The 22247-nt window shown below is 52.1% G+C and overlaps 1 protein-coding gene across 1 annotated transcript; it reads right to left on the reverse strand.

The window, feature by feature from the left end:
• Positions 1–1070: 1070 nt before the first annotated feature.
• On the reverse strand, positions 1071–19429 carry RNF4 (ring finger protein 4). Its single transcript, XM_027067943.2, has 8 exons — positions 19192–19429; positions 16023–16137; positions 13656–13735; positions 9084–9152; positions 5061–5070; positions 4490–4649; positions 3846–3894; positions 1071–3274 (listed from the first exon to the last, which is right to left on the reverse strand). Exons 1-8 carry the CDS (start codon positions 19198–19200, stop codon positions 3125–3127), a joined length of 642 nt encoding a protein of 213 aa, XP_026923744.1. The 5' UTR covers positions 19201–19429; the 3' UTR covers positions 1071–3124.
• Positions 19430–22247: the final 2818 nt, after the last annotated feature.

Here is a 22247-nt window from a genome sequence, read left to right on the forward strand (position 1 = left end):
GAGCTCCACTTCAGTCAAGGAGTAACTCAAAATCAGGATACAGAGAATGCTCTGTAGTCTCTCTGTAGGAACTAACCTTACTTTGAAACCAAAACCTGGCAAAGACAGAGTAGGACAATGGTAGGTCATTGTAACGTATAACATGGATCTTAAGAAACCATAAGCCAAATATTGGTAAAACAAAAAGACAAAATATCATGAACAAGATGGATTTATCCAAGAAATGCAAGGCTGGTATACCTTGGTGTACATTAGAGAAGGAACGTACATCACCTCCCCTTTCCCTAGAACGCTTTTGGACCTCGAAGACTGCAGCTCAGCGTCCCTTCTTGCTATCCCGGGGACTCCTGTACCTGACCTCCAGGTTTTGACTTTTCACTGGCTTGATGGCACAGTCTCCCTCAAGGAATGCATACCCCAGAAGGGCAGCAATATCCATGGGTTTACTCGATACCCACCAGAGCCAACTGCAATACTGGGGCGTGACAAAACGTGCAGGGAGTGTCTGAGTAACTGCATTTTCCTCTGATCGAACTGGTCTCCAGCTGAAGGTGGGCCTCTCATCTCTATCTCTGGGGCCCCTGGACAGGCGTGGGGCTAGGTGGAGGCAAGCTCTTCTACCACCACCGCCAGCCCACTCACTCCCTCGTCCCACCTTTTCCGGCACTGATCACCTGGGGCACGCCATGCTCTCCTGGGCCCCCACCCAGGCGTGGAAGGCAAAGTCTGTGTCCGGGTGCTTGAGGCAGGGAGGGGCACCGGGCAGTCAGACTCCCGGGTCCATCTGAGTCCACGCGGCTCACAGCTCTTCCCCTGCAGCCAGCCACGTTTCCTGGAGCAGAGGTGCAGGTTAATCCTGCCTGATCAAGGGTTCCAGGGCTTGGGCTTGTGGTTCCACTCCCAGGAATGACCTCTGGTCTGGCCTGCTGGTTTCTGGATCGGTAGCCGCACAAACAACTTTCCTGCACACGTGCACACAACAGGCTAAATCTGAGGCAGACAGGAATCACACATCTTGCACAGAGGGGGAGAAAATCCATCCCAAAGAGCAAATGAATGCACTAAAGAGATCTGGTTCAAATTAATGATTTTATTTCCATCTGTAACACTAGCAGAGGAGTCAAAAACAGACTGATGTACATGGATATAGTTTAAATGTAAGAAAGAAAGATCTGAACTATGTACAATGAAGAAAGGAAAATGTTCTTTTTCTTACCAACCTATTTTGCAGTTTCTGAATAGCAGAAACTAAACATTTTTTCCCAATTTAGTATGAAGGAATACAACCTAATAATCAACCATTTGTCCTTAAGCACAAAACTTAAAGGAGATTTGGGCTGCACGGTCGTCCTGGGTTCTGAAGTCTGGGCACTGTTGGCACAGAACAAAAGAGGTTCCATGAAGCCCAGAGGAACTTAAAGGCAATGATGTCCAATCAGAGGGCAGACACACCCAGCATCAGGCCGATGGGAACTGACGTCCTGCCCTCCTTGACTCCAAGTAGAAAATTATTACTTTCATCCAAATTAACCAGAAGTGAGCCAAATAGTTAAAAGTCAGAATGAAGAATAAAACAAATTTTTTTTCACACAGAGGAGGGACACTCCTTCAGCCCCGTTTAAAGTGAATTCCGTGCCGAGTCCCTGCTCCTTCAGAAGGGTAAACTGAAGGTCAGTTATTGCTAGCAAAGCCAGAGAAGGCCCCTTCCCCACCTTGCAGCTGTTTCACACGAAGAGGCTGGTGGTTTGGCTAGAAGCCCTCTGAGGAGGGTGCAGAGGCCCAGGCGGGCGGCCGCAGCAAGGCCTCTCCCCTGCTGGCTGCCCCCAGGCCCTGTGCCGTGAGGGGCAGTCAGGTCACCCTGTTGCCTCCTTGAGGACCAAGATGTTCACACCGAGGGAGCTGAGCAGAGCGTGTTATCTGGGTCGCTTGGGGAGAAGAGGCCGCCATACTTTGCCAACCAAACCTATGGAGCAGTCAAAAGCCCAAAAGGTCAGAAGAGCAGCTTCTGAAATGAATGTCAGCCGGTGTGGGGGGTGTGGGTGAAAGCCAAGGCGGAGCCCAGCTAGTGTCAGGTGGGCCGAACTCTTTGAGACTCAGGGGAGCTGACCTGGACAACAGCAGGGATGTGGGTGGCTGGTAAGGCCTCACGTACTGCCACCAGCTCTGTCTTTACACTCGAGTGGACATTAGGCAGTGGGAACTGAGGACCAGAGGGCATGTGGCGAACACAGGACAGATCTGATCAGAAAAGAGAGAGGATATCCAACCACATGTCTGCCCTATATACCTTGCACGGCCTGCACCAGGTGAAAAACCATGGGGCACGGGCTAAGTTCCTGAGAACAGGTGGTGAATAGGACGGGATGTGACAGGCACCACTCCACGGGCAACATGAGGCCTCTGAGGGGACAGACACTAACAGTGCTACATCTCCTGTGCTGCTGGAAAGTAGGCAAAGAACAGGCTTTATTGCACATTTCGTTCTTAGGAAACCGGGAGTTGCCCTGCAGAGAGTCTCCTGGTCTGCAGCATCCCGCACATCACTGCTGAGGTGTGGGTGGAGTCACGGGGCACCCCAGACTCGCCAGGGAAGAAAAACGCCCGGTGGTGGGTCTTTCTAGGGCTGTGCTCACACCTGTGGTCCTCGGGCCGGATGGACCTGGTCTAGCTCGGTCGCTGAGGCGGACTGACGCCACGGACGACGGAGCCCGCCTGGGAGAGCCGGGCCAGCCCCTTGATGACACTGCCAGGAGGAAGCTGGGGCAGACTTTCCAAAAGGGGAAAATTTCTTGGCAGACATGCAGGCTCCAGAAAGAGGCTGGAACCACGATTCTCAATTCCGATGTGCCTAACTCCCTCTTTCCTACCCTGGAACCAGGATGCCCAGGGGGGCAGAGGTGGGGACCCCCGCCTGGGCCCTGGCTCCAGCTCCACCGCAGTAAACCGGAGGTAACGAAAGGGTCTAAGAGCGGGTTTGAAACAAAAGAGCAGTTTACATATCAGACGTTGGCTCTGAAATAGTCTTTCTGAGCTCAGGAAATTGAGGCAGAGAAGCCATGAAAGGCTTAGTGGAGGACCTAGCCCGGCTGTCTGTCCATCTGCCTCTCCTGACACTCTCCACACTTCATATATAAATGGGGTGGTATCGTTTGTGGTTGATCTTTTTCCTGCAAGTTGGGCAAGTGTTAGCATTCTTAAGGGAGTCACGGAGGCACTGGCTACAAAAGACGTGGCCGCATTCTGTAGAAACGATGAGACGTCCATTCTGTACAATCTAGAAAACACAAGAAGGAACAGCCTTCACGTGTGCCCTGGTCCCACGGCGGCAGAGAGCCCCACTTCTGCTGTGACAAGGGGAAGAAGGGCTGGGCAGCTCTGCAGGACTGAACACACCTACTCGCCCTGCAGCGTCAGGTGACTACGACAGGGTCTCTAAGGCCCAGGGCAGAGGCGGGAGCCACTCTCCCGGCAGCAGCCACCCAAGGGTTGCAGGGACCGCACCCACAGGCCTGCTGAGGCCCAGGGCTGCCGTGCGGGCACACAGGGCGGTGCTGGGGGGCGCAGGGGCCACGGGAAATACTGGCAGTTTCTGCTTAGGCTGGGACAGGAAACACACAGGACTGGTGTGCTCAACGGGGGCCAGGGCTGAAGGCTGCAGGGCCCAAATAGAAGCTGGCACGTTCTCCCCTCACACACAGATGTGTGACAGGCCACACACAGTAGCCACGCGGACTGCAGAACAGAGGTGTCAAATGCCACATAACGAGAAGATCCTCTCTGCCCGCTTCTTCCACTGAAGCAGTGTGGACACCAGGAACCAGGAAGACACGGCAGAGCCGGCTTACCTCAGAGTACCCGTCCATGCAGATCGGACAGCTGACAGTACCAGAGGGCCTACAATCACAGGGCTTCGGGTCAGTTCCTCAGCAACCCCACCATTCAATCCCTCAGAGTGGCTTCACAGAAGCAGCCCAGATCCCCCGTTAGCACAGGGCATCGGAAGCCCCCCAAGAAGGCCAGCTGCCCCAAGGGGGGCGCAGCAGGGAGGCGAGAGGGGAACAAGAGAAGACGCCCTGTCCTCCCCGACCCAGGCTGTACTCTCTGCCTCCCCATCTGGGGCAGAGGCTGTGCCCAGCCCCTCTGAGCATTCCTAGTGCAGGACACGGGAAGCCACTGGATCTGTCCTTCACAGCAGGTGGCCCAGGGATGTCCACACCCACCCTGCCCATGCCGGGCACACCCTCGTCCCTCCAGGAACGGCTGAACTAGCTCTGAATCCAGCCCGCCTGTCCCTAGCTGCTGGGCAGCTGCTCCAAGAAGACGTTCTCGAGCCACGGGCTCACAGAGCTTGGGCAAGGTCCAGTATTTCCAATGGTCTACCCCCTGAGAAATGGAGGTGGGGGGAGAGAAGATTCCCCTCTCCAGGGGACGAGGGGACCCACGGGGCCAGAGGCTTCTGGTGAGGAAGCAGGCTGGTGGGGGCTGGCACCTGAGTCCTGCAGCTGCCTCCTCTCTGGTGTGTCTAGGAGTGTGGGTGGTCACGTACACATCTCTGTCCCTGGACACCTCCTCGTCATCACTGCTCACCACACAGCTGTCGGCATGGTCCTGGCGCGGCCGCCTGGCGTTCCTCCTCGGCCGCCTCCTTTCTAAGAGAGGAGTCCACGCTCAGGGCAGGGTCGCCAGCCCCATCACCTCACCACTCCCTTCCCACCGGGAAAGGCCAGCGCCAACCCGAGAGGCACAGAACCACACCCAGAAGGTCCTGCCCAGCTATACAGAGGCCACCCTCCGGTCTTCCCAGGAGGAGCCCCACCTCTGCCACGAGCAGGTGCCTGAGCAGTGGGGAGTCCAAGGCGGTCAGCCTTCTCTAAACCCTGATGGGACCACAGCTCCACCCTAGGGGTACTGTCTTCTCAGCGAGCACAGGGCACTGACCGCAGGGGTCTTCCCGCCTGGCATTCTCGCACCCACAGGCCTGGCAAGGCCTTTGGCGTTACACCCCTCACCCACATCAGTTCTGCACCCAAACCCAATGAAAGACAGAGGAAACCACTTACCATCAACAATCTATTAAAACGGGAGGAAAACAAAAGAGAAAAGGAACGTCAGTATGACATAAAATACTCTGTCTATTTCAAAAAAACTTATCTTAAATGACACAATTGAAGCATTTCTTATTTCAAATGCAAAAATCCTCAGGGGACCAGTAAAGCCTCCCCACCCCAGGGGATGGGACAGGTGCAGGGAGAGGGCCTGCCCCTGCCCAGCACTGACGGGAGGTCTGGACACCTCCCCTCCAGTAAGGTGCGTCCTGGGCGCCTCCGCCTCCTGGCAGCTGGCACGCTGTGTGCCTCGGCCTGCCACATGCCGAGTGAGTCGAGCTGCCAGCCTCGTGACCTGAAAGTTACTCACCATGTGGGAGGTGCTGGCTTTCTCTTCTGGAGAACAGAGGCACCAGCGCCCCCAGCTCACCGCGGACACGGAGCCCAGGACTAGGTCCGTACGCTCTCCTTGTCCGGTGGGCCAGTGACAAGCATCTTGTTCCATGAACCTTTACTGGGAGGAGGGTGTGCAGTACTTATGCTGGGATATAATCAAGTAATTAAACAGAGCAGGGTGTGCAGGGACTAACGAGTGGCACACGAAGGGCTGAGACCACCCTGACTCCAGGTTCTCCAGAAACACACACAAGTTACTGAGAACCTGAGGCCGCCATCGGCTACTCAGCAGAACTTACAGTAGGATTACTATGCTACAATAGTTTCATACCCCATGGCTTCAACCCTCTCTGAGCTCCTATACCTGTCTGTCTACAGTGTCACCAGTGGCACACCTCTTCCTCTTGTTCGTCACAGGCCATCACCTATTTCAGGAAAGCCGCACTGCCCACCTCTCTTTGGCCGACACCATGGCAGAGGGCATGCTGTCCTGCCCTGCAGAAACCAGAAGCTCTCTCCATCCCAACTCCCCATGGCAGGGATTCTGGACACAAACTAAGTTCCACCAGTGAGACAGCACCCATTTCAGCCGCTGGAGGTGGACACGGCTGGCAATATCAACAGGCAGTCCTGGCCCAGGCTGCAGTGTCCTTGGCCCAGGCCCCTCCTCCCTAGCAAGGGGCTAAGGTATTGGTTCCTTGAACCCAAGGAGATCAGTGCAGGTGATAGCTCCCATCTCCTGACCCTCTGCTTGGGGCGGAGGTAACGGTCCCATGGTGGGTCAAGGCCAAGATGTCTGGGGTTATTCCTAGAGTCCTGCTCCTCCAGCCCTTTCAACACCAAGAAGCATCTCCTCCCATGTATTAAAATCCATTTATGCTTTAGAACTAGAGCGGATTCAGTTTTCCAACCTGAACCATGACAGATACAAGTAGCCATCCCAGAAAGGAGGGTCTAAGCATAAAGATCTTCATTTTGCGGATGAGAACATAACCCACATTACTACTGAAGGCACCCCCACCTCCCCCTAGAGGAGGCTGGACTGAGGAACTATGAAAGTGGGGGACCGTCAATCTCATTATTGGGATATTTACTAGAAAAAAAGCTTGGGCTGACAGGAGGTGCAGTCCCCATGAAGTCTACAGAAAGGGAGCTCTGAACTTAACCAAGAACAGAAGGAAAATCTGCTGTGGGCAGGGACGATCCCAGCTTTCCAGCACCCCAACACTGCCTCGCTTCCTTTGCCAAGATGGGTCATTCGATTAAGTGTGGACACACCTGGAAGAAATATGGCGTCACTGGCTCCCGGGAAACCAGTGTGTGGGAACCAGGTCTCCACAGGCTCTTGCGAGTCAGACCCAGCTCACTTGCAGGGAGTGCCAGGCTCAGGCCAAACGTCAGCCTCTGGGGAGGTACATACAGCTGCCTAGTCCAAGGCTCAGGACAGGTGTTCCTTACCTAACCACTGGGTAAACGAATACACAGCGGCCAGAGAGCTCCCCTCACTGGTGATGACTCGGTCCCCATCCTCAACAGAAAACCTGAGATGAAGCTTCTTGCCCAAAGGGCAGAAAACAATGGCACCACAGCCTGGCTGAGGGACATGAGACACCATGCCTGGTGCTTGGGCCAGCCAGCAGCTGAACCATATCAAATTCCAGCACCCCTGTAAGGTGCCTGCGAGCACCCTGGAATGGCCCTTCCTCATAGTTGTGGCCCTGCAGGTCACACAGCGCTTGCCTGGTGGGGAGAGGAGGGCAGCTCTGGAGCCTCTCATGTGGCCAAGAGGCCTTTAAAAGCAACAAAACACCAACCCCCCAACCCCCTGGTCTGAACAGCTGAGTTAGTACTGTGGCAAGTGGCCTCCCACAGCCTGCTTCACCTTTGGCTCTGGCTTCCCATTCTTGACTGTGGAATAAAGCACAGGGCGGAGCGCTGAGAGACCAGTGAGGCGTCCGGAGTACGAACAACCCACAGCAGACCCCCGCTGCCGCCTGCTTTCACACCAGGGCACACGGACTCCAGGCCGGTCACGCGAAGGCCCTTTGAGTTTCTGAAGCACAGGTGGGCCTTAGAACACCCACAAGTGCGGACACCCATGTCACAGGCTTCTGGTCAAGCCCTCCTTCTACCAGTAGACGCAACCCCTGGCATTCTAGGCACCTCCGGGGGCTGCAAGAATACGTTGGGTGAAATAACGGGACTGAGACAGGCAGCCTGGGGTCCTCTGCATGCATTTCTAAGAATGCCTACGTGGCCAAGAGCTCAGCAAGCCACTTGCTTCAGGCAGCCTCCCCACTTGGCATGCTGCTGTACTGGGGAAAACAGCCACCTCCACCCACTGTGCACGAAAGCAGCTGCTCTTTGGATCCAACCGCTGCACGCAGTGCAGTGACGGATTTGTTAGTGCGGCCCTGCTGGGAGGCCCAGGAACACCGGGCCTGCCACGAACATTGCAGTCACAGTAAGCAGCCCCTCTAGCACCACAGACAACCATTTCCCCCGTTCCTGGCCATGGTGACCAGCCCTTCTTTCTTACACGATTATGAAGTCACCAGGTGCCCCTCGGGCCCTTGACTATTCCCCTAGAGATGGACAGGACTCTGTCCCTGCCTGCAAGAGAGCTTCAGTTAAGCAGACTCTTTCCAGTCTCATGAATGAAAATAGGCAGGTATGGAGTGTAACACGAATAGTGTGACTCATAGGCACACCATGGAAACACATCACAAAGAGATTTCAGGGAAACCAACCTGACTTTAAAAGAAAAGTGCCCTGAAAACCTGAACTCACCTACTACCCCAGCTAAGAAGGCAGAAGGATGGAAAATACAAGCAGAGGTTTCCAATAAATGGCAGGCTAGTATTTCCACCAAATTTCCCACTGAAAACCACCAAAACAAGATAAAACATACATACTTTTAAAAAAAGATATATCAAAAAAAAATTATTTGTTCAAACTAAAGGCAATACAATAATCCAGAGGAAAAAAAAATACAGAAAATTCTTGAAAAATTGAAGCCTGGAACTCCTCGGTGGCTCAGTCGGTTAAGCGTCTGACTTCGGCTCAGGTCATGATCTCATGGTTTGTGAGTTCAAGCCCCGCATTGGGCTCTGTGCTGACAGCTCGGAGCCTGGAGCCTGCTTCCGATTCTGTGTCTTCCTTCCCCTCTGCCCCTCCCTGGCTCACACTCTGTCTCTCTCTCAAAAATAAACATTAAATTAAAAAAATAAAATAAAATAAATTGAAGCCTACATTTGAAAGCCTCACAGAGAAACCAAAGCCCAGGCAGGTTATCTAGGGAAGGCCAGCTGCTTTGTGCAGGCCAGGTTCAAAGCAAGTCTCAGGAATTACCAAAGAACTGACACATGGAATGTATTTTCTGACCAATAATGCAGTAATTCAAAGAATCAGTAACAACAACAAAGGAAATAAAGAAAATCCCCAATGTTTCAAAGTTAAAAAACAAGTTTGATAAATATGTTGAATTGAATGTAAAACACTAATAACAAAATTTGTAGGATATAGCTTAAAAAGTATAATCTTAAATGCATTTACTGGAAAAGAAATGATGAAAATTAGTAAGTTAGAAAGACAGCAAAGTAAATTCAAAGAAAGAAGCAACCATGAATGAAAAAAACTTACAAGAGAAAGGATCCACAAAGCTAAAAGTTCGTTCTCTGAAAGATCTAATAAACCTCTGGTGATACTAATCTAAAAAGACAGAAAACACAAATAACTGAAATCAGAAATGGAAAAGGAGACATCACTACAGATTCCACAGAACATTAAGACATTACAAACAAATTTATACCAATAAAAGTGAAAATTTTAGACAGATCGACCTTTGGCTCAGGTTATGATCTCGCAGTTCGTTAAGTTCGAGCCCCACCTTGGCTCTGTGCTGACAGCTCATAGAGCCTGAAGCCTGTGTCTCCCTCTGTCCCCACCCCCACTCTCTCTCTCTCTCTCTCTCTCTCTCGCTCTCGCTCTAAAAAATAAACACTAAAAAATAAAACAATTTTAAAAAGGTGCAAAAATCGTATATATAAAATATTGGCAAACAGAATCTGGCAATATATAAAAAGAAAATATCACATCCACAATATTTAGTTGGTTTAACATTAATATCAATGTGAAGCACCTGAGTGGTTCAGTCAGTCAAGCATCTGACTCTTGGTTTTGGCTCAGGTCGTGGTCTCATGGTTCGTGAGTTCAAGCCCTACATCGGGCTCTGTGCTGATGGTGCACAGAGAAAACCAATGGAGAAAACCAATGAAATTCTTGACTTCTCCACTTCAACATACGAAAGGGGAAAAATTATCCTTCTATGAAGTGTTAAAATTCAGTACATGATTCACGACAAAACTTGCAGACCAACAGGAAATGGGAATTTCTCCAATCTGTAAAGGACGTGAACAGCAGCAACAAAACCTACCACAGAGGGCTTATTTAATGGTTGAAGTCTGAAAAGATTCCTTCGGATTTGGGATGAGACAAGAATGTCCGGGACTGTCACCATTTTTATTCAGCCAATGCTGAATTTTCTTTCGCCAGGGTGTTAAGGTAAGAAAAAAAAGTAGAAAAGAACCAAAATTTGTTCTGTGCATAGAGAAATCCAAAAGACTTACAGATTAAGAACTGCTAGACTGAGAAAAGTCAACAGATAAAATCAATTAGCAAATAACAAAAAAAAGAAGGAAACTTTATACCATTTTTAGTAGTTTCCTAATATTGCATGTATCTAGGAGTAACTCTTCTAACAAAAGACTTGCAAAACTAAAAGGAACACTGTAAGACTTCACTGAGAGGGGCTAAAGACGCCCCCCTAGAACCACACACGAAAGGCAATTCACGTGGGTTACAGACCTACTTGCAGAAGGCAAAACAGTAACTGTCAGAATACAGCAACATTTTTATATGAAATTTTCTTCAGCAAATTGATAAATCCAACTATTAAAATTAAGAACCTCTTTACATAAATCAAAAAGGCAAACATTTGAGAAGACAGAAAACCTAACAGCAAGCTCATATTTGTCACTTGTAAAACAAAATAAAGCAGGAAGGGGTGCTTGGCTGGCTCAAATGGTAGAGTATGCGCCTCTTGAGCTCCAGCTTTTGAGTTCAAACCCCACGTTGGGAGTTGAGCCTACTTAAAAAACAAAAACAAACAAACAAAAAAAACCGAGGTCTAAAAAACCCCACAAGGCAGACAACCAAATGGGGGGAAGGAATGGGGAGAAGACAAGGAGTTGCTCTGTTCTAGATCAATTTCTCCAGCTATTGTAAAAGTTGTATGTACAACGTGTGAGTAAAAAGATTTTTACAGGGGCGGCCGGGTGGCTCAGTCGGTTGAGCGTCTGACTTTGGCTCAGGTCATGATCTCAATCCATGAGTTCGAGCCCCGCGTCGGGCTCTGTGCGGACAGCTCAGAGCCTGAAGCCTGCTTCTGATTCTGTGTCTCCCTCTCTCTCTGCACCTCCCCCACTCATGCTGCGTCTCTGTCTCAATAATAAATAAAAACATTAACAAAAAATTAAAAAAAAAAAAAAGATTTTTACAGACACTTCACAAAAGAGGAAAATGAACCACTAATGAACATGAAAAAGTGTTCAACCCTAAGAAGAATCAAGGAAATACACGTTAAAGCCACACAGGAAACTCCCAGGTTACCATGACTGGAAGCAAAGCGGCGGCAAGCACGTGGAGACAGAGGCCCCTCGAACACTGGCAAGAACGTCAACTAGCACAGCCCCTCTGGAAAAGAGGCATTAATCTGGTAAACATCAAAGATACACATGCCCTGGGATCCAGCAGTGACGGCCTTTTTTGGGTATGCATTGCCCAAAATAAAAGTTGGTTTGGAGAAAAAAATATCTAAGCAGAGATGGATTAAGTCTTATTGTACCTTACAGCATTTTTTAGTTCTCTTAATTCACTGGGGGTTTTGGAGGCTTTGGGGTTTTAGAGTTGGAAAAATCCAGTCTCTGTGAAATCTCTCATCAGAGGGCTCCCCGACATTCTGAAGCTGTGCCTGGACCCAGGTAAGTAGAGACTCTGGTCCTCAAGATATGGAACTAGCTACTCCCAGCAAGGCAGAAGAGGTACACCTGGCCTGTTCCCAGATTCCGGTAGAACTGGGAAGATCACCCCAATTTGGGAACAGATACATTTATCCATTCACATTCTCCTGCAGGGGAGGCCTGAGGTCACCCTGAACTTACAATTCATCTTGTCCTGAGTTAATACAATTAGGTTTCCCGTGTAGATCTGCTTAGAGCAAGAACTTCAGCCTTACATGTTAAAAACTGGCATTTGAATTTATTAAAATATACAACAAAAAGTAGAGAATAATTAGAATCAAGAGTGCTATAAAGTCCCAAACCATTACTTTATGGCTGGGAACACTGCGACCACGGTTAAGTCAAGTCCCAGGACCAAAATGACCAGTACATCTGGGACCAGAAAACCAGGACTCCCACCTCCCAGGCCCGCTCCCCCCTCTCCCCATCGCTGGCCTCTGGCCTGCCATCCACTCCTAGGACAGCTCCCCCAACCCTAACAGTCCTGTTCCATGTCTCCTGAGGACTTTCCATGCCCAGGGAAACACAGAGAAAGCAGGAAAGCTCACGAAGGAGCCCATGTAGGGAGGGCAGTCTGGTCATGCAAAAAAAAATACCCAAGGCATGAAAGGGGACTTCATGCTGTTGGCGTGTCACCCAACAGAAGCTGATCACCGTCTCCTTGAGGGCACGAAGGTCGAGCAGGATCCCGGCTATCCCCCCAGGGCTTGTCATGCTGCAGGTGGGGAGGAGTATCACAGAAAAGAAGGACTTGGCATTGCTTCTAAGTGTCTATCAGCAACTGGGCCGCATGCTTTAGCCAAGGCACCAAAAGAAGCTATCCTTCCAGAACCCCAGGGAGCCTGCGGGACCAGCAGCAAAGTTGTGTACATGTACGTACCTCAAAAAAACACACCCATCGGGCCTAGGCAGAGACTACTGACAGCTAAGCCTACTCCCCACCTGTCTCAGAAAGTTCCAACTGATCTCCAGAGAACTACTGGCTCCTTTCTGGGAGCCGACATCCCACCTGCACATGCATCCAGGACCCGTGGGAGGCTGTTTAATAGCTTGGCGAGAACAGCTGCCTCTCCTCTGGGATGGGTGGTGTGTGTGTGCGCGCGTGTGCGTGTGGAACACAGGATAGGTTTTAAATCAAGGCCAGAGTCTAAACCTCTAAATCTGTCAAGACAGCTCCTCCTCGTCGCCCTTTTTTCCTTTTAAAGAAGTCCTGAAGCTTCTCAGTGCAACCTTCTTCTGAAGTTCCAAGCACAATCAGAATAAGCCCAGGATCAGTGGGACCCAAGGCCAGGTGAACACTCAGCCGCTACCGAGCCCAGTCCTTGGTAGCGCCTGCCTCCCACTCGCTCCACTCCACAAAGTACCTATCAGGACAGAAGATGCTAGAGGCATCCCTGAGAGGCAAACGCAGCCTCAGGATGCGGGGCCAGGGGCGGAGCAGCCGCCGGGACCCACACACAGCGGTGCACCCCCACGTGGTGGAGGCGGCGTGCCAGACCACTCCGCAGCACGCCCGCTGCCCAGACCGGGTCTCCCTCCTCGAGGGCCACAGAGGCGAGCGCGCTCTTTGCCAGGGTCCGTAGCCGGTGCCCCAGGAAGGGGGCTCAGGCAGGCTGCTGCCCTCCCTGGAGCCCTGACACAGCTGAGGCGGCAGGCAGCGGTGCAGGGCACCTGCACCCCGTGAGGGGGCCCTCCTGGAACTGAAGAGATCTCGTTCCCGCCAGCTGTGAAGTGTAAACCCACGTGTGCCCGGTACCCCCACGTGCCAGCCACCCGAACACGCACACAAGCCCGTGACACATCCCCACTCACAACGCGAAGGAGGCTGAGGAACTTAAGGCCGCACAGCTGGTATCAAGGGTGGAATGGGGGGCTACAGAGGTGGGGTCTCGGGGCTCTCCCCACATGGCTTATGTGCCAGCTGCAGAAAGGCCACAGTCACAAACATTTACTGTCCACAGGCAGCAAAGCCACAACAAATGATTTTCTAGAAACACCTTCTATCTTGGGCTCTAGTCACTGGGTGCACGAGCTTCTTTGGCACAGGCCACTACTTGTGACTGAGGCCTTCTGAAGTTGACGCTGGCCCAGGGCCCGCAGCCAGGAAGAGGCGACTCTCCGTTCCAACACTTACCACGACAGAGTCATTGTGAGTCAGGTCAACAACCACAGGCTCTAAAGATTCACAGGTCAGGTCCACTATTTCGTCTCCAGCTTCAAAACAAAGCATTTTAACAGGCATTAGGAGAAAAGTAAAGGCACACCGCTCTAAGCATGAAATGATTACAGGTATAAACCTGTGCTAAACCCTACCAAAGGACAGAATGCAGACCCTCAGGACCTATCCCCTTTCCAGAGGTGGCAGCCAGTGAATGCCCTTCCAGAATGTTGCTGAGGGGCACCGTGTAGTTTTTACGATTGCACCGAGGGGTGAGGTCTGCGCGCATGCACACCTTTATCCCTGGGGCCTCCCCCGCCACACAACCAGGCCTCTGTGTCCCCACTGGCCCCTGCACAGGGGAGGGGCAGTGACCTACCCAGCAGTCCTGGGGACATGTGGGGACAGGACCAGGCATGCTCACCGCAGGGCCTTTCTCTTTGGGATGGACCCACCCACAGACCTTGTCGGGCTCAGCCACACACCCCCATCAGTTACGTTTTCATCTCCATTTAGCTCTCAGGTGGGACAAAGGAGGTATTTACTGATCTGCTAGCACCCCAATACACCAAAATGGGCTGGGCCCGTTCCGCAGCTTGCCCTTGAGCCCTAGGATACACGGCAGTGTCCACGTGAGCACAGGACAAAGTGGGAAAAGACACGTGCCAAACAGCAGCATTTCTGTGCGGCAGGAAGGAGCAAATGGCAGAGGACAACTTCCATTTATATAAACTAAAAAAAGAAGATTTAGGATCATTTTTGCTTCTATTGCTACAGCACTAAGAAGCATGGGAGTAGGATTTTTAGAAGTATTTGTTTGGGGACAGTCACTTGTGATGCATTTAGTATATTCCAACTTGCTTTATTTTCTTATATTAAGAAGTTTCACAGCAATAAAGACCACAATATATGGTTGTGTCCAATGTAATTTTTACAAAATGATCTTTCTATAAGTTTTTTAATGTTTGTTTATTTTTGAGAGAGAGAGAGAGAGAGAGAGAGAGAGAGAAAGAGAAGGAGTGGGGGAGGAGCAGAGAGAGGGAGACACAGAATCTGAAGCAGGCTCCAGGCTCTGAGCTGTCAGCACTGAGCCCAACTCAGGGCTCGAGCTCATGAACTGTGAGATCATGACCTGAGCTGAAGTTGGACGCTTAACCGACTGAGCCCCCCAGGTGCCCCTGACCTCCTCCTTTTTAAAGAACAGCCCACATACTGATATGCTCTCGGTCACAGAACCGTTTCTGTGTTGATGGACACAATCTATGGCTCCATAAATAGAAGCCGGACTCCAACGGGCAGCTTGTGCACACGGCCCTGTGCACATGCTGAGGTGGCCTGCGGTGAGGGGAGGGCTGGGCCAAATAGCAGTCAAGCCTGAGACCCCGAGCCCCTAGAGACCACTCATGTGCTCAGTGTTCCGATCGAGGAGCCTCCAGCGCTAGCCTCTCCTGAATGATGGCAGAGTTCAGATGCAGGGGAATCAACTTTGGGACAGAGGGGAGGGGATGGCAGGGGGGCCAGGGTCTCAGCCTCCAGGCTTTTAGGAATTCACAGAAGTGAAACTCAGGAGCCACAGAGACGATACTGAGAATTTCACTTCTCTGAAGGGCCCATGAAATGTATCTCAAGACAAGCTGCTTCTCTTTACATGTCAGTTTTCAAGCTTCGCAGTCACGAAATCAATCTTAACACATGCAGAGCACAGGGACTCAACTCAGGCCACTGGCCGTCCCCCTCAGCAGGCAGAAGGGGGGAAAAATCAATCTGGCCTCTGCCTATACCAGCCCACTCCAACACAGACAGCTGTCAACAGATCTGCCTTCTTGGGAAATTCTGTATCTCAAAGAGAAAGAGAAAAGGAAATCGGAGAACCTCACGAGGCAGAACAAATTGGAGATGCAGTTTCGAGTTGAAAAGCCCAGGGCCGTCTCACCCCCCTGCACGTTCCCAGAAGGTCAGCCCTGCCGAGAGGCTGTCGGAACCCGTGGAGGCCTTCGGATACCGCACAAAGCAGTTCTTGATCCAGTGCGCTTCCGGTTTTGAGCCGCGGCTCAAGTGGCGGAGTCCAGGGTCACATAGGTCTTACAGACACACGGACAGAAGCTAACCCTCGTACAGCAAGCGTTCTCTCACAAGCACTGATCTCAGTGACCTCGCGGACAACTGTATGAGCGGTACTAGGAGCACCCCATTTCGGAGGGGGCAGCGGAGGCACGCACAGGTGGTGTGGCTCCCACCAGGCCCCACAGCTGAGAGGCGGCAGTGCTGTACTCACCCACACACACCGTCCCCCACCAGCACCCCCCACCCCGCCCCCGGTCACGGCGTCCCTGGCCATCTTACCGCTTTCCACAAGTTCTATGGGCTCCGCTTCCAAGGCCATCTCAGGGGTGGACGCTGCTTCCCGAGTTCGCTTCTGGGCTTGTCTAGAATTTACTGTCCCACCACGACGCTTTCTCTGAGGGTAACCCAGGGAAAGAAACAGTCGCATGAGCTCTGGCTGCTGACACAATTTCCTTAACAAGAATAAAAGGTCAACATGGGAATGGCTCAACTCATCAGGAAGAGTAGGAGGCCAGTGAGCCAGCCTGAGGTGGGGGTCCTTTCAAAACCTGACATTCCTATCACTGAATATTTAGAGAGAAATAATACTAAACACATAGTGAATATGAATTCTACAAAGTAAAACTTCTGTTATATCAAACTACTGGTCTATCCAAAGTACATGCCACACCACTCTATAGAAGCCTCTGATCTAGGTCAAGGCTTGGCCAGAAATCCCTCCTTTTAACCAAAAAAAGTCACAAACCTATCTTCCTCGGATTTGTGTTTGGTCCCATTGAGCCCTCTTTGTTTTTTCAACCCAAAGGCCCTCAGTTTACCACATTTCTATCCACTGTGGAAACTGGGTCTTTTCGTTCAAAAACCTTTAACCTTTAGAGCACTATTCAGTGTGGTTTACACCCCAACAATCACCCCCAGAGCTCAAAGAATCAAAGTTCCCAGTGGCTGCCCAAGAGCCCTGCCTTCCGGAAAGCTCAGGCTCTTGGCTGGCCTAGCTGCAGTCCATACTCTCTGAACCAGCCTTCTTCTCAGACACATCCTTGAGCGCTGGCTTACCAGTAAGCTCCAGCTTTTCTGACCTGGATGGCCCTGAAAGACAGGATGAGAACATGCCCTATACAGCCTGCCTTCCTCAAAAGAGATAGAACTTTTCACCTGACCCTGTCACCTTGTGTTCCCACCCTGCATGGCCCCAACCAATCCTGGCTCCCTGTGTTTTGCGTTCTAACCGGCACCGGGCCCACTATGCTTCAAAATGGGTGAGGTGGGGCAGTCTAAACTTCCTCCTCCCCAGTACCAGCCTTGCAGAGCTGGCACACAGATTAGGTGACAGAGTGCGCAAAGTACTGAGCGCAGACGCCAACAATACCCTAACTGCTTACGTACCTTACTAAGCATTCTGTCTCTGGAAACTCTGGATGGACCTGACACTGTTGGTGAGATCTGCACAAGACCTAAGGGAACCCATCACTGGGCCCAACGCTCACTGGCTAGGCAACAGAGAGATGTCTGATTCTTGCTGGGTTCCAACGGCTCCTCAGTAGCAAATGGCAGCTTGAGGAGAGTCAGAAATCAGATTTGGGTTTAGCAATTTTCAGTGGATCTGAGGAGCCATCCCCAGGAGGGCCCGGAGACAAGCCACTGCAATAGTTCAAAGCTCTCCAGCGAGGAGTTGCTCTGCCCCTCAAGGGAGCTGACACCCCGGCCTCAGTGGAGTCTACAGGCTTCCCCAGCGGCCACCAGAACACCCAGGGCTGCTTCGTGCCTCTTTCTCTCTGAAGTTGCCCTTGCATTTTCCTTCCTCTGGAAAGAGCCTAGTATTTCTCAGCAGATGCTGGTAAACAGAACCCCCGTGCCCCTCTGCAGCTACCTGTATGGTTTCTGGTCTCCACCGACGGAGGCGGGCAGCAGCCATGGGCCCTGGCCAAGGTCTAGGTGATGGAAAGAACCTATCATGGCTACTGCCGCAATGTGCACGCTCAACGCTCCCCCGCCCCACCCTAAACCCCACAGCGGTCCTCTTCCCTGGCAGCTCTTCAAGCCCCTCTGTGCCTGGGCTACCCATTCCTCCCCTCTTCACTCGGCCAGTTCTCACACAGCTTTCAGAACCTATGCAGATGGCACCTCCATGACGAGGAGACCCCTCATCCCGCCAGCACGACCACATCAGGACCGACCCCTTGTAGGGCTCCCACCTTCTCCTCCAATCGCCCTCACCAGCGGGCAGGCAGCAGGTGGACATCAGCTCAGGGCCAGCCTCAAGAACCCCACGACATTTGCAGAGATCCTCCACTCTGTCCTATTACTCTCATCGTGGCTCTCCCCCTCCCCTCCTGGCGAGCAGAGAGGCTCAGCCTCCAGTTTAAACTGATCACCTAAGTTATTTACACCGTTCCAAGGAAGTTTAACCAACTTCTTCACACAATCACAGAAGAGACTATCTATATTGCTCTGTCTGTCCAGATCCTGCCTGGGCAAGGTGTGGGCTTCATAGAGGAGGCAGCCAGGCTTAGGACATTGGTTTCCCAACAAGGGAGGGGCAATGACAATCTGCAGATAAGGGACCCAGGTGGGAAGTCACGTCTGCCTTTTAGGAGGGTAGGTCAGGGAAACAAAGGCCCTTTTGTGTGTAAATACCAAAAGGGCTTGGAGCATACTAGGGACTGGGAGTGGCCAGGAGGAGATGGACATTGGGGGAGGGGCAGCAAAAGGAATCTACAGGATTTCTACTACTGTTCACCCTGGGAGCTGTGGTTGTCTCATCCCGCCCCCACATTCATAGCACCTCTGGAACCTGGAAAGAGAATACGAGGCTGTCTTTTCACATCTGGTCCACCTGATATGAATTTAGTATCTCAGAAAACAACTGGGTTGAGTTTAGATCAGATGAGCAGCTTTGTCAGCAGGGAATAAACTGCAGAGGGGGACTTTCAGGGAATCTCCTCTGAAGCTCCAGGGGCTCCGGGTGACCCCTGCTTCCACTAAACCAGCACTGCTTCTGAGTCTGATCAAAGCTCTGAACAGTCATAATGCTGACTTACCAACTTAGGTCACTGAGTGTAAGAAAACTCTGACAAGAGATCATTACCATTATGCCCACACTGGACCAAGAACTACACAAGGGAAGGAGACTGAAGGGAAATGGAAAACTGGGTTGTAAATGATTAAATAAACCAGAGCCCTGGTACAATTCCCACCCCCCACCCCCACTATTACTTCTCAGCCTTGTCTTCAGGACCCCACCCAAGACAACGGACTCCCTAAGACGAGTAGGCTGCACAGCTGCCAGAGGTCCAGCACACATTCTTTTGAGAACAAGGGTTACTCATAGGCACTTTTACGGTACTTCCGTTGATGTGTCATAAGGAATGAGACAGTTGCTCAACCTTGAAAACAAAATTAAAAAAATAAATAAATAAAATAAAATTCACGTGCTGTTAAAACTCACCGTACTCATGGTGCCCTTTGGCTCCACCCTCCAGAGAAGGATGGGACCTGTGCAGAGCTGGCAGGGAAGGCGACAACTTCTCACACCCACTGGTTACTCATCCTCTTGCTAGCATGGCAATTTGCAGCCAGATATATTCCCGGTATCTGAAGTCCTGAAAATCAAAGATATCAAGGTGGTGGTACGTGCTGCCGCCTTTGTCATCAACAAACTCAGTTCGACCCTTTCCCTGAACTTTGCCGGATACTCTACGCAACTCATTTCCTTACTTGCATATTCTTAGGAAGCAAGCATTCTTTTTATTTTGAGAGGAAGAGAATGCACACCAGCGTGCACCAGTGGGGCGGGGGCAGAGGAGGGGGGAGAGGGGGAGAGAGAGAGAGAGAGAAGGAGGGAGGGAGGGGAAGGAGAGAGAGAGAAGGAAGGAAGGAGGGAGAATACCAAGCAGGCTCTGTGCTGTCAGCTCAGAGCCTGACCCGGGGTTCTGATCCCATGAACCGTGAGATCGTGACCTGAGCTGAAATCAAGAGCCTGATGCTTAACGGATTGAGCGCCCAGGTGCCCAGGAAGCAAGCATCCTCATAGAGTACTGGGGGCTCCATCATGCCAAAGTCTGAGATCAGACCCATGTGCTACTGCCTGCTCTCCTTTCTGGCTGCTGAAACCCTTCCCGAGTCCCGTGCTGGCTGCTGTGAAAAGGAAAGAGAATCAGAACCACCACACATGACCTCACGGACGCCTTGCAACCAGGAAGGCACGGAGCTTCTGAGGCCAGAGTGAAGCCTCTGGCTCTTTCCATAACTTCACTGTCGCCCTCTGGAGGTGCTGATAGTTTAGGACACGAGAGCCACCTGCTGGGATTCATCCTGCATGCCTAGCTGAGACTTCTGTCGTTGGCAGCAGCTGAACGGGGAAGAACCAAGAAACTGTGGGCTGGGAAGCTAAGCGGGAGGTTCCAGGAAAAGCAGAGAAACAGCAAGTGAAGGGGCTGCTAGAGGCTGCTAGGATTTCATTCAGGGCCCTTCCACTGGGAGGCAAGGGAGCAAAGAGAAGCAAAAACATGGAGTCTGAGGCCAAGAGTCATCAAGGTTTAAGGGGGCAAAAAGCCAGCTTCTAGTGGGGGAAGCCCTGAGCTCAGGGCAAGGCTGAGGGACGCGGGGAGAATCCAAGCAAAGAGGAGGCTCTGTGGTGGCCCACCCTGGGCCAGAGTGGTCCAGACAAGGACAGGGGTCCTCAAACTTGAGCCTGCCCCTGCCTCACCCGGAAGGCTTCTGAAACCAGAGTCTCTGATTCAACAGGTCTGGGATGGGACCCAAAAATTTGCATTCCCGCCAAGTTCTGAGGCAGTGCTAATGGTGCTGCTTCAGAGGCCGCACCACAGGAACCACTGGACGAGGAAAAGGCCTTGCAGGTGGAAACACCGAGGCAGCAGGAACCACACGACCGCTCTCTAATCTGTCCTACCTCCTAACAGGTCTCCCACCAGCACCTCCTTCTAAGACACACAGCTGGCTGCAGCGGTGGGGAGCACATCTGCAGACCCAGGCAGCCTGGATTGGTCAGGTGCTTCCAAAGCCCTCCTCGTACCTTGGGCAAAGCACCAAACGTTGTGCCCTGTTTCTTTAACTATGAAACAGAGCAGCGCCTCCTGCAACAGGTGTTCGAGGATCCCAGGGGCTAATGGGACTCATCTGCCGCCCCCGGCCCCTCTCTACACCTCGTCTCCCCACCTCGCTCAATGGTCAGTACGGCCCCTGCCCTGGGAACACAGCAGCGAACAGACCCAGGCATCAGCTCCCCGCTGGGGGGTGGGGGCACGCTGGCATTGGCGACGGCTCAGGTGTAACTGAGGTATACGAGCCAGGTGTAAAGAAACACAGGACAAGGACAGATCAGAGAAGGTTTCTCAGCAGCCGCCCCACCCCGGGTGTTTTCAACAGAAGCCCCGTTGGAGGAACTGCCCAGCCGGCTGAGCCTCTTTCTCTACTGCCTGGTGATCTGCGTCTGCCCACGTCCAATTCCCTGGCACCTCATTATCCACTCTGATCCCGGCTGGCCTAGAGGGGTAGCGTCCTCACCGTCACTCTGCGGGGAGACGTGCAGCTGGCACGCAGCATGACCGCTCCTGACGGCACCCCCCCTCAGATGGCCCCCACACACAGAGGGCCCCCACGCTTCCCAAAGCAACACCCGGCCCAGTAAAGGTAAACCTCGGCTGACACTGCGTTCAGGGCAGAGGCTCTGGCCGGGAGGAAGAGTGCCCTCCTGGTCTGAGCAGAGGGGGAGGCACCCCAATGGCCTCCAGGGACTCACAAGACCGCCACACTTTCTGGATTCTAACAAATCTGCGTATGTTTCAGATCCTGAGGAGGAGCTTACGTCCGGGGGGCACACCATGATGCAGCTGTTTGGGGGGGAAGTCACCTACGTCATGGTGTGTCTCAGAATTGAGAAGAATCTTTGATAAAAACGTCACTGACAGGCAAGGAGGGAGATCTGCCTGCTGAGCGACGGCAAATAAAGTAAAGCCCACGCCTGGGCTACTCCCTAAGCCTCTTGCCTCCCACTTGGTTACTTTTTAGACTTTCAAGGATGGTCAAGACCTGTCCTACGGGCTGCCCCAGAGGCACCCCCACCCTCGTGGCCTGCACGCCCCCTCTACTCTCTGAAACCACCTCCCACAGCCCCAGCCCAGCAGTTCATTTCCAATCTCTCCGCTTCTTTTGGAAGAACAGTGTTCAGAGAGCATAGGGAGTTGGAAGGCTGGCCTTCGGGAAATCCACCAGAGAACGGAGGTGGGAAGCAGAGGGCACCCAACAGACCAGAGTGCGGGTGTGGAAGTGTACTGTCTGGACGGGGAAGGCAGGGCTCACAGGAAGGTAGCCTCCACAGCCTACAAAGTGTTCTGGATCCTGCAGGTGATAGAGGCCATCAGAATAAAAGTGAGACTAACAACAGCTGAAGCCCAGACATTACTTCTAACGTGTGCAAACCACTGTGCTTTCCAAACACAGTTTCTGTAACGGTCCCATCACCCAACAAGGGGGAAGGTGCTA

Source organism: Acinonyx jubatus, chromosome B1 (genome assembly GCF_027475565.1).
Source record: "Acinonyx jubatus isolate Ajub_Pintada_27869175 chromosome B1, VMU_Ajub_asm_v1.0, whole genome shotgun sequence".
NCBI classification, from domain to species: domain Eukaryota; kingdom Metazoa; phylum Chordata; class Mammalia; order Carnivora; family Felidae; genus Acinonyx; species Acinonyx jubatus.